Source organism: Vanacampus margaritifer, chromosome 9 (genome assembly GCF_051991255.1).
Source record: "Vanacampus margaritifer isolate UIUO_Vmar chromosome 9, RoL_Vmar_1.0, whole genome shotgun sequence".
Lineage (NCBI taxonomy): Eukaryota > Metazoa > Chordata > Actinopteri > Syngnathiformes > Syngnathidae > Vanacampus > Vanacampus margaritifer.
Window position 1 is genome coordinate 9,281,076 of NC_135440.1, and position 13,052 is coordinate 9,294,127.

General features: G+C 36.6%; 1 protein-coding gene across 1 annotated transcript; it reads left to right on the plus strand.

The window, feature by feature from the left end:
- Positions 1-872: 872 nt before the first annotated feature.
- On the plus strand, positions 873-9,572 carry LOC144057646 (lysosomal-associated transmembrane protein 4B-like). The gene is made up of 7 exons (XM_077575458.1): positions 873-1,105; positions 2,273-2,384; positions 3,742-3,815; positions 4,074-4,196; positions 4,282-4,380; positions 5,334-5,429; positions 8,293-9,572. Exons 1-7 carry the CDS (start codon positions 1,007-1,009, stop codon positions 8,374-8,376), a joined length of 687 nt encoding a protein of 228 aa, XP_077431584.1. The 5' UTR covers positions 873-1,006; the 3' UTR covers positions 8,377-9,572.
- The last annotated feature ends 3,480 nt before the right edge of the window (positions 9,573-13,052 follow it).

The following is a 13,052-nucleotide window of genomic DNA, read 5'->3' on the forward strand; positions in this document are numbered from 1 at the left end:
CAAAAGCTAAAGACGACCAGTAAATACGAAATACAGCTTCTAAGCGATTGTATTATTTTTTTTTATATAAAGGTAAAATGTATTTTACTATTTGCTTATGTGTCAGTATAGTCCTTGGGAACAATGTACACAAGTATAGGCCTGTAGGTGCACATGGCCCAGTTCATTCTTTTATCCAGTCCTCCAAGCTTTTACGTTACCAATTGTCCTGTACTATTTGTCACACTCATTTAGCCCTTTTTCCCATTATTGTTAAGAGCCATTGTTTAACTTAAAATTGTCCAAATCCTTTGAGTTCAGCTGCTCAACAGCAATTATTTCTGAAGTTATTCATGAAAGCAAGGTTATTATCTTTTGTGATTAATTAAAGTAAGACATTTACAAACATTTGCTTTTACTTTGGAAAACAATGACCAAACCAGGAATCAGTTTCAAAAAGGTTGGTAAGTTGCTACAGCATCAAGCCCTTTCGTATGATATTTGCTTAATTGTTTAGTTTTTTTGTTTATCATTCACAAATACCAAATTAATGCCACCAATAACTGGTTAAGAAACAGTAATGGGTTAAAATGTTTTTGGAATACATTTCAATGCGAATATTCAATGATAGCTCTAATATATACAGTATAAATATATTTTAGATGAATAGATATGTATTATATATGATATTAATACTTTTCATTAGCTAAATGGGTCAATTAATTTTAATGTAAAATTATAATTATGTATTATAAATAACACGATTAAACTCCCATACATTTATGCATTCATGTTTTTTTATAAGTCGAGCCTTATCTCTCTAGTTAAACGCTTGACTGAATATTTTTGTTTTGAAAACCGGAAGTTACATCAATTACGTTCCGGTATTTTGACGCTGGGGCTCTGCACGGTTAATCTGCTCACACAGATAAATAAGAAGCAGGGGGCTGGGGGTGTTTGTCATTCCTCGGTGTGGAGTGTGGAGGCACGCAGCGAGGGAGCGCCAACATTGTTTTTAAAGGTCGATATGATGACGACATCCCCGTGGGACCTGTGGTACTCCACAAGCTGCTGTCTCTGCTGCCATGTCCGCACTGGAACCATCATCTTGGGGGTCTGGTACATGGTGAGTACCGCAGATCAGCAACCATCCACTATAGCTTTATCACTGAATCTGCAAACGAATGAGGGGACCTTAGAATTGATTTTAATCGCGTATTTCATTGTATTTTTGTATTGTATTGTATTTTCATTTCATTGCGATGATCTAAAATTCCTATGCAACTGTAACATGCTTGACGATCAATGAGAATGTATTGCTTTGAACTGAATGACAAATAGTGATAATGGGGTGTTTCATATTTACATAAACTGTAGCGACATTTCCATAGTGTAAAGGTTAAAGGAGGGGGTAAACAATAGCACACGTGGAAAAATATTGTGACCCTTCCAATGAATAAATTAATTGTGGGCCTCCTCAGGTAGCGGCCTGCTTTTGTTACTCGTTGCCTACTGAATTTTCCGTTCCTTATCAGTGTATGAGTCATTTGCTGGTGGATTGGTTATCGCAAAGATTCCTTTACCGTTAATTCAGTTCTGTCATTTTGGGGGATTAGTTGTTAGGCTATTTGTTTCAGTAGTTTAATTCTAAAAGTATAACTCAGGTGGATTCATTAAACTTAAACATTTCACTGCCATTGACGGCTATAGACATCAAAAATTCATTTGAACTATTTCTATTAGTTTCACATTTTTTTCCCACTTTTGTTAACAAGAGTATGCAAACCTAGATTTTTTTATTGTACATTTAGAAAAGATATACAATTTGTGATTAATCGTGAGTTAACTATTGAAGTCATGTGATTAATTACAATTAAAAAAAACGAATCGTCTGACACCCCTATTTTTTAAATAATATTTTCTCTTTTTAAATTAGGGGCACCAGGTGATTATTTTTTTTAAAATTGTAATTAATCACATGATTTCACTAGTTAATCAAAAAATTTATATCTGTTCTAAATGTACAATATATTTTTTTCTAGGTTTTCTTACTCTTGTTAACAAAAGTGGAAAAAAAGGTGAAACTAATAAAAATAGTTCAAATGAATTTTTGACATCTGTAGCCGTCAATGGCAGTGAATGAGTTAAGTAGTAGTATACTTATATAGTATACTTATATAGTATACTAATACTGTATTGTGATTTGTTGAGATGGTGAATTTGTGTTTTGTGGGCATCTGCTTGCTTGTCCACATTGTTCGTCTTATGTGTCCATATGTTGTGTGTCCCTAAGCTCATCAACGCTGTGGTGTTACTCATCCTGCTGACGGCGCTCAGTGATCCTGAGCAGTACCACCTGACCAGCGCTGAGTTGGCTAATGACTTGGATGTCATGGACGACGCAAGTAAGTTGCTCAGAGAAATTCCATAGTCGAAATGAGACATTCCCGCAGATGTCCGGAACAAGTCCCACAGTGTACAAGCGTCATGTGTTTCGGTGCCGAGTATTGGAAAAGCCTGCTTAACTGTTGGAGCAGGTGTGCACTCACAACAGTTTGACAGGTGGGACGCAGTGAGAGCACTGTTGGCCTCTGGACTCCAGTGTCCTACTTTTTGAGGGATTAAGCTGCCCGATGATACTTTGCGGCCATGTGACTGCTTTTGGACTTTTGAGCTTCAATCAAAACAGCACACCAAAGTACTGCGATTAGACAGAATGAAAGCCTTGAAGGAATGAACAATGACTGGCCTGTCATCTATTATTAAACGTACAACCTGATCCTTCCATTCATTCAGGGGGAAGAAAGTTATACCAGGATAATAGCAGATAACTGTAAATGTTTGATGAAGTAGGGCAAAATAAATGAAGCACCTTCTATTCAAAGGTGCCTCACCTTTCTGGGTCCCTGCAAATGTTACATGCAAGGAAGAAAGGGTCACTTTAAGATAAGAAAAATGCATTTCAATTACAGTGAATCTTCCAGTATTTACTGAAAATCCTTCTGGTGGCATCTTGGTGCTAAGGAAACAATTTCAAGTGAGTTGTGGAGCTTCATTTAAATAAAAGTAGGCCTTTGCCACCGTCGTGTGGCATCTATAGGTAATTACATCATTAACAGGTTTTTGCTAATTACGGCATAGCAGTCATTACAGTTAGTTTTTATTTTGTTTTAAGTTTTGTTCTTAAATTTAGTTTTTTTTAGTTTATGTTTCTAATGCTTAATTTTAGCAATTTTTTTCAAAAATAGTTTTAGTATTAGTCTTAGTGTATTTCGTCTGTGCAAGATGAAAAAAAAATGTCATTGTAAGTATTGTGTACAGTATTATTATTTAAACAATTATCCACAAATCTGACTGTTCTGCCGCACTGGGAGCCGCGTCATCTGGTGGTGCCGCCAAATGACGTCGCTTCTAGGTGACACAGAGTATTCGGACCACGACTTCCAGACGACTGTTGGACCTTCCATCTTCTGGCGAGCGGCCGTGCTGTAATGCAGAAAAAAAATGCATTTAAAATCAAGCCCAAAGGCTCAACTTCACCAATCAACCAAATATGCGCATATCAGAAGATAACATGCTAATGCTAATCTGCGCATCCAACAAAAGTCTGCAGCTCTGCTTACCTTTGTTAGGATAGCAGTGGCGTGGCACCTGCGGGGCCTGCCTGCGTTCCCTAAGGCAATTTTCCTTTAATGATGGTGTCATTGCCACTTGTTACCATTTTGCATCGTTGTTTGATCTTGTCACGTCTTTCTGCTGCAGACATGTGTATTGCCTCGGCCATCTCTCTACTGATGATACTTATATGTGGGATGGCAACATATGGTGCATACAAGGTAAGATGCGTATTTACATACTTGGTAAAAAAAAGTATCGTATTTATGTATTGCAATCCTTGTTTCTGTCCTAATTGGCAGTTGTTGCGTTTATTTGATCAGTCAGTGTGATTTGGTTGAATACCTTGTAATGCAGAAATCCAAATGAATGTACACTTAAGTATTTATATTCTCCCGTAACCGTAAGATGTGTTTGGCTTTTTCGGTCTTATCAGCGTGTGTAAATTGATCTCCAACGTCCAACCAAATGTGTTTCAGTTGCGTGCCGCCTGGATCATCCCATTCTTTTGCTATCAGATCTTCGACTTTGCACTTAACACCCTCGTTGCTGTGAGCATTGTGGTTTATCCAAACACCATCCAGGATTACCTGCAGCAATTGGTACGAAACCTCCGCTCGGTGACAATATGGATGATGTCATCAGTACATGCTCCTGAGATACACGCTTTGCCATTTGCCCTTTTAGCCTGACAATTTCCCTTACAAGGAGGAGATTGCTGCCCTGAGTAATGTGTGCTTGGTTCTCATTGTGCTGATATTCACCAGCTGTATTCTGGGATTTAAGGTACGCTTCTCTTCATTTAAGTGCATTGTGCGTGACTCTTTATGTAGTATCAGTTGGAAGTGTTTGGAATAACAATGATTGGCCTGCAGACTCTTGACCTCAACCCCATCAAACACATTCAGGATGATCTAGGACAGAGACGGTGAGCTAGGCACTGTCATCTGACATTTGACAAATAAATAATGCACTGTTCAACATTTTTGCCTATTTTATGACAAACTACAGACCAAACCAGTAACTAGATCATAATTAGTCTATTTTTGTGCCTTTTATTTACTCGCAATTTGAAACAATGTTCTGTTTTTGAACGAAGAGATGAAATTAAAACATGTATTAATGTGTGTGTGTGTATATATATATATATGTATTAGAGGTGTGAAAGTGTGAATTGCCTAGTACCTGGCGATTCGATTCGTATCACGATTCATAGGTCACAATTCGATATCGATTAATCCCGATACGAATCTATAAATTGATTATTGCGATTTTTTATTTATTTTTACTCAAATTTAGAAAATACAAATCATTAAACTTGTACATGTACACTGTAAGATTTGTATGAAAATGTATTTATTTATCTGAAAATTTAGGCTTATAACTGAGCCACTGCATTTAACAAACAGGTTGCAGTCTGTTTCATGTTTGAAATAAAATATTAAGGCTTAATGTTCCATTAATATAACATCCTTCTATGCTTAATGTGTGAATCCTAACCCTAAGTAAGAAGTTTTGTTGAATATTCCCATAAAAAATTTGATGTTTAAAAATCGATTTGGCCGCATATCGAATCGATTCGATAATTGCGCAATGTAATATCGTGATATATTGCCGAATCGATTTTTTAACACCCCTAATATATATATATATATATATATATATATATATATATATATCTCAAGTTCAACTCAAAAGGAGGCAATTGGTTTTATTTTGTCATATTTTTCTTGCACCAGGCTTACCTGATAGCCTGCGTGTGGAACTGCTACAGATACGTGTGCAGCCGTGGCACTGCTGAAATCCTGCTTTATGTCACAACCAATGACACAACGGTAAGTCACAGAATCACAAATAGTCTTCAGAATGATGCAGTATAGCTTTGCATGAACTACAACCACAATATTGAACATATTGCAAAATTATTCCATTTTAATTGAAGAGGACAATTACAGTATGATAGAATTGATACAGCTCTAGTATTGATTTTCATCAGTTTGTGTCATTGACGTAGTGTTTTGGCTAATGCGCATTTTATTGTATTCATGAACAATGAAGAAATGAAAAAATATATATACAATATATAAAAGCACACTTAAAGGTGCATTGCAGAAAAAAAAAAGTTTACTCGCAGCTGCCACCTTTGGCATAAAGTGTAACTGCAGCCTCTGTGTCAAGCTGGTGCATGTCCATCCCAATTGTGTCATACGCTAGCTAACACAACACTACATGTCCGTGTTGGACGAGCATGATGTCACCCTCCATCGCTCCACCCCTCTTCACCCCTAAGGTAACTGTCAGGGATGTGATTTTTCCGCTAATTCGCGGAATTCCGCTTTTTTTTATCCCCCCCCCCCCCCAAAAAAAATCGATTTTTTATTTATTTATTTATTTTTTTTAGTAGTTCATTAGTAGTTCACTCCGACAGATAACATCTTCTGCTATAACAAAGACATTTGTGGTATGCTCTAATATGAGTTACTTTTCATTTGGTCATGATATAATTATTTGTTCATGCCCCCCCACCCCCCACCCCCACTGGGCACTGCCCTGGACCTAGCTGGGTGCCAGCGGCCCCCAGACCCCCGGCTAAATTTTCAGATAATTTCACTTTGGTCAAATCACATCCCTGAACTGGGGAATGTTCGGGGCAAACAGGAGGGAAGATACAAGCTGATAGACGCAGTCGCAGTTAAAAAGTCAGGTCTCTTTATACTCATCTGGGCATTGGTGTAGCATGCATGATGTAGAAAAACCTTTAAAAAAATTTAAACTATGCATTCTTTGGTCTTAACTTGACGCCCATGTTTGAAATGGCGTGCTCTCGACAGTGTTCTGTGGCTCTGTTTGTCTGCCACATCAGCCAGACGTTGATTGTTATAAGCCAAACTAATCACAGTTGCAGGCTATCAAAGGGTATTGATTATTGAATATGCGTTTACTCCTTATGAGATTAGAGCGGTTTCGCTTGGCAATAAAAGACTGCACAGAGTGCAACCTCAGTGACTCATTGTATAAATGTAGACGGTGCAGGTCAGTCATATTGGTGCTGCAGATTTAAATGCTTGTTGAGTCACAGAGAGGAAAATCTTACAATTGCTTATTGTCCGGAAGACTTATTATGATAATCCCTGCAGCACAAAACCACACAGGAATTTAATGCATCTTTGAAATAGGCAAGTGTGTCATTTCATAGCCAACAAGACACATTTAGAAAACAAGGATCAATCACAAAAGTACACCTTGTCTTCACTTTTAACTCATTCAAACCCAAAAACGTATAAATAAGTTTTTAAATACTTAGTCTTTACTCCCCCAAAACTTATTTATACGTTTAAAAAAAACTGTTTTTTTTAATGCTATAACATACAGAAGGCTTTGATGCAGCCTCTGACCCGAAGAGGTGGCTTAGAGCAATGGAAGTTATTACAAAAAACGGCCAGCAGGTGGCAGCAGAGTATACGAGATCAACCAGGGCCATGTTGCAAAAACCTCTTTTTCCCCAGTGTTTTCAACAGGTTTGTGAATATTGATGAAACTTAGCTATATTATATTATGTTAATTGCTGCAAAAAAACAGAAACAGATACAAATATACAGTACTTTTTTTTCCTGATGAAAGAAGAGACCCTAATTTCCTTTTGATAGGTTCCATGTTTATAACAATAGTACACAATATTCTGTAAGTCTTGCAAAATCAGTCAAAATCTAGTAAAACAGCCGGGAGTGAAGGGGGTTGCTTCAGTGAAAACGGCTGGGAGTGAATGAGTTAAAAGAACTTAAGATGTTTAAGCATATACTCACTTTCCACAAAGTTAGCAAAGTTATATCAGTCAGTTTATTGGAACTCTCTGATCATGACAGAACTAACAAGGGGGAAAAACAAAAACAAAAAAGCACGCCCCGAACATTTCATGACAATCATGGAGTTGCATCCTAAATTGTGGTGCACTATAGTTCCGAAACAACATTGGTGGAGTCATCCAGTTATAGAAAAGAAGAAACACAGCAAGTCAGCTACTTCCCATATACATTTTTGTAAAAATAAAATTAAAAAAATGAAGTCACCGTGTAAAAAGATTGAAATCATGTTCATCCATCCATCCATTTTCTTAACTGCTTGTCTGTGCATGTTAATTAAAAGCTGTTGCTTTTCGTAGGCTTGAAAAGCAGCACTATTTACACGTCTCAAACTAAATAACTGTGCTGCCATCCAGTGGGTAATAGTGAAATTACACACAATCTAAATAGAGCATTTGACCAAAATAGAGCTATTACCTGGACATACAGTAGATCTGACTGTCATCTGCATAGCATTGAATGGAAATAGCATGCTTTCTCAAGATGGAACCCAGGGGCAGCAAATACAATGAAAACAACAGGGGCCCCAAAATTGAACCCTGTGGTGCATTTTTTTAGTATTTCATTTGTTTTAACATGTCTAATTTTGCCTACATGTTCAGCACTCTGTATACTACTATACAACTCTGGTTGTTTTCAAGGGACATTCAGTGATCCCTAGCGCCATTTAGTGGTCAATTTATAATTCATTCATTAAAAAAAACCCACCACTGTTTATGTCAATAGTATGCAAAAAAATATGTTGTATTGCATAAACGTCTATTTTATTTAATGTATAATCATAGGTCTAGTAATCACTAATTATTACTAGCGTGTGTCCTTGCCCTTTTTTGTACAGGTCCTGCTTCCCCCGTATGACGACTGTGCCGGTGTTCCTCGCAAACAGGGTGTCCCACTGTCCTCGTCCACTATGACAGCGTGAGAACATTGGCAGGATCCCTCTGAGTGGAGCCTGATATTCATACAATCCATGTGTGCGCCGCACTGCCTCTCCCGGGTTCCTTACGTTCATGTTGTTTCTCAACACACATTTTTTATGACATCACACGCGTACAGTGTAATGTCAAATGCACACACACACACCATAACACCAGCGTGACCTACTTGTGTTTCTCACTAGTCCTATACATACTCTAATGTTGGCCATTTGAGGAATTCCTGAAATATTTAATGAATTTGAATTTGGTTGTATAACCATTAAGAACACAAGAGAACATTTAATAGATGAGAGATTAGATATATTTTTCTTAATGCTGTGTTTGCTCTTTGTGTACATATAAGTGTACTGTATGGTGTGACTTTCATATTCAAGCGATCAATGAATAGAGTAACGAGTGAGTGAGGGGTTAATTAACGTGATTAGGCTGGGATGCCTTTACTGTATTTAAATGGACTGCACCTTAAACTATCACATTGACTAATACGTGTTTTGAGAGTGTCCTAATCTGTCATGTGCAATGTCTCGTCATAAAACATGTCTTTGGATAATAATTATGATATTTTTGAGTGAGTGGAAATCAGTTCACAGAGTCTTATTATAAAGTTGCATATGGGAATGATGTGATGATGTCGTCGGACTTCTATGTTACAGAAGCTAAATGAAGATGGACCCATCAACTTTCAATCAAAAAAAAACAAACAAACAAAAAAACTTCAAGAAAGTGTTCCATTATGTGAAAACACACACAGACATGTTTTTGGATAAGTGTTCTCTGGAATGTAAATGCCCTTCTGGGATGTGCAATCAAAGTGAAAATGTGATGTTTTCTCACGCATTAAACTCAAATTGTGATTTCAAATGCTTTTGTTTCATAGTCATTTACAATATGACAATCACAAAATAACATTAAATGGGAAGTTAAGAAAAAAAAGTCCACCAGTCTAAACACAATATTCTCATTAATATTGTGTTTGTAGAATATGAATTAAGCAGACAAACCCACCCGTTTTTATCCTTCTCAGGGGGCGGCCATTTTGCCTTGAATTGCCACTTGCTGTTTTCTGGGTTTGGTCAGGTGAGTAGGCAAATTGAGCCCTTCGGCACTGTGATGCATTTTCAATCTACAGTGAGTGGCAAAATGGCCGCCCCTGAGATGGATTTTGCGGCTTAACCCTGTAAAGACGGAACCATGGAATATATGAGAGAACATTCTGATTCTTTGTAAATAGAGTATTAATTGGTCCTTTTGAACAAACAAACAACTACATAAAAAATAAATCTACTTCCTCGTGTGACTTTGTATTTGTGTTTTATTTGATACATCTGGTCACTATGCTTTAAATTCGTACATTTATAACTGTCAAAAAATGTAATAATAAACAGACATATCAAACATATTAGTATTTCCCAAAATCAGAAAGAACATTTCCCACTATTAACTCATTCACTGCCATGAATTAATAAAAAAGAAAAGAAAAGAAAAGAAAAGATTATTAAAAATTAGGGGCGACAGGGGATTAACATTTTTAATTGGAATTAATCGCATAACTTCACTAGTTAAATCACAATTAATCACACATTTTATATCTGTTCTAAATGTACAATACAAAAATATAGGTGTTCATATTCTTGTTAACAAAAGTGGAAAACATTTTTAAACTAATAGATATAGTTTAAATCAATTTTTGACGTTTATAGCTGTCAATGGCAGTGAATGAGTTAATAAGTATAGGCGTCTCTCCTTTCTCAATTGGGGCAAGGTCGCTGGTAAAGCCATCAGCTGGGTGATACTGCCCCCTAATGGATTATACGTGCAATGCATGTGTCAGGTCCTATACCTCAAGGTTTTAATGGGTTGGTGGTGGTGTGTGTGTGTGTGTGTGTGTGGGGGGGGGGGGGGGGGGGGTTTATTTAATATATGTTTGGCTTCATAGGGTTAAATTCATATTCCACAAACACAATACTAATAATCAGAATACCGTGTTTATACTCGGGGGGCACAGGAAACATTTGAGTAAAGATCATTTCTGACTTGACTTCCCCCTTAAATCATTACACAATTTGCCCGTTTAGTTATTATTATTGTTTATGGGATTTTCTTTGTTTAAATGACATGATGTTCCCTTGGTAACCATTTGCAAGGTATGACAATTTACGCAAAGTGCTAATTGTTTATCATCAGAGTGGTTGGAATTATGATGACTACCACATTTTTCCATAAACTGGTGCTCAACTGTGGATGAAATATTTCCCAAAATAGTCTTTTTTAATGCTCACAGACTTTTCTGTTTGGACTTTTGGACCGCATAAATCAACTGTTCCACATGCACGTACAGTTCAGACAGATCAACAATTCTGCTCTAGATGTGTCATCATAGAAACTGTGGAACAAAAAGCATTCAAAATAAATGAATGGTCCGCCAAAACCATACATTTCAATGTACATGGGATCAAATGAAATGAGTTACATGAAATGACGATTGACCAAAAAATATCACCAATAAATAGAAAATAAATCGTGTGAGTCACTTTAGAGTAAAAGATCATCAGCCGGAGTTAAGCAAGAGGCGTGTGGTTGCAGTCAGAGGGGAGACGAGGAGAAAAAGGCAAGGTGGAGTAGATGGAGTAAGGAGAAGAACAAAGTGAGTCAGCTTCCCACAACCACCTTCAAGCTGAGATATACAGTCCTGTCCAGTGTACAACGTTTGTCTCATCTTACTTTTGTTTTTCTTGATCATTTTTTGGACAAGAGTTGAGAAATTGTTAGATTGTGAGGTAAGTACCTTTGATTAATTGCAGTGATAACTAAAATGATTATTATTATTATTATTATTATTATATTCAAAATGTACCTATATTAATCTTAAACATGACTATAAAAAAATGAAATGCATGCTCAATATCTATATTTCCTAAACATTTCCTTTATTGCCGTGCACCTTGAAAGGCCACCAAAGATGAAATTAGAAATCAGATCATGTCTACTTACATCACATTTTGCTTTTGATGTTTGCTACACACAATCAATAGACTTGGCTACATTTACAAAATAGCTATAAAATTACCCCCCATCTATTTTCTATGCTGTTGTCCTGGCAATTTAAAGATACACTATTGTGAAAAATCAACTTTTTGGAACTTTTAGCCACGTTAAAATGATAATTCCTCACCCAAAACATCACCGAAGTGATGTTTTACTCCATTTGCCCACCTATGAGCAATTTTAGGTCATTCTGCTCTCCCAGCACCAGCCCCTCCCAACCCGGGAAAACGAGCAGGTGCTCGCTCTATGACGTCATCAGTTGCGGACCCACCCTCGCACCACTTATGCGGGCTAAACACACGCCCACTTCCTTTGAGACCTCCATGCTCTCAGGATAGTGATAAAAGTAGCCTTTATCAGTAAAAATTCAAATGAATTCAAAGCAATCAATTATTCTTCACATTTGATAGAAAAACCATCAACTGGGTGATACTGCCCTCTAAGGGATTATTTGTGCAGTGCATGTGTCAGATCATATACGCTAGAGTTTTAAGGGGGAAAAAAATTATACTCATGAAATAGAAAGTTGTGCTTATTATACTGTATGCCTCCTCATTAACATCTCACTCACTGAATTCACTGTTTTTGTTTTGCTCTAGAAGCAGCGTCATCCAGTGTTTAGTTGTCTGGCTGAGTTCCTTAACATAATTTGCATACACTACATGTATAAGATATTGTTTTATTTCATTATGTTCCCAAGGGGAAATTGCAATCTAATGTTTTTTTAAATCCTTTTCAGTGTCAGGTAATTTACCAAATAAAAGTATATATATATATATATACTGTATATATATATATATATATATATATATATATATATATATATATATATATATATATATATATATATATATATATCTCACATGTCTGTCTTCAACCACTCTTTGATTAGCCATTTTTGTTTCCTCATTGGCTATCAAAAAAGAAATGAATATAGAAGGTAAATAACAACAAATTGGATTTGAAACTTTTGCTTCTAACTACGGAAATGTTTTTGTTTTTAGTTCAAAATGGCTTCCAATCCCATGTGGCATTGTGGCCAAAGGTAGAACCCTTGTCGAATATTGTGCCTTTTGTAAAATTTTGTTGCCACAATATCTTCTTCTTCTTCTTACTAGCAAGGATTTACGATTTACAACACCAAAGTCGCAATAACCAACCAGGATTCTTTGGCCACAATGCGGCGTGGGATTGATTTAGAGCAGGGATCAAACTCATATTAATATAGGGGCCACTTAAAGGGGAAGTCAACCTTAACATTTCTTGACAATAATATGTTATATGTGACCTCACTAGTCTAAACATGACATTCTGATTATTATTATATTACATTTGTGGAATATGAGTTGGAAAATGGATGGAGTTATGGAGTAACCCAGCTGTCTTTATCCATCTCAAGGGGCGGCCATTTTGCTACTTGCTGTCGACTGAAGATGACATCACAGTCGGTAATTTTACCAATTTTACATGTCATCATCATTGCTCTTTTTTTATTATTTTTTTATTTTTTATTTTATATGTGGGTGAGTATGTGTATGTGCGTGCGTGCGTGTGTGCGTGTGTGTGAGAGTGTGTGTTGCTCACCTATTTTCTGAAGCTGGGCTGTGATTGGTTG

Coding starts and splice junctions, on each gene's coding strand:
- LOC144057646 (XM_077575458.1), top strand. CDS start 1,007: ATGATGACGACATCCCCGTGGGACCTGTGGTACTCCACAAGCTGCTGT. Junction 3,816..4,073: donor CAACATATGGTGCATACAAG/GTAAGATGCGTA, acceptor AATGTGTTTCAG/TTGCGTGCCGCCTGGATCAT. Junction 4,197..4,281: donor AGGATTACCTGCAGCAATTG/GTACGAAACCTC, acceptor TTGCCCTTTTAG/CCTGACAATTTCCCTTACAA.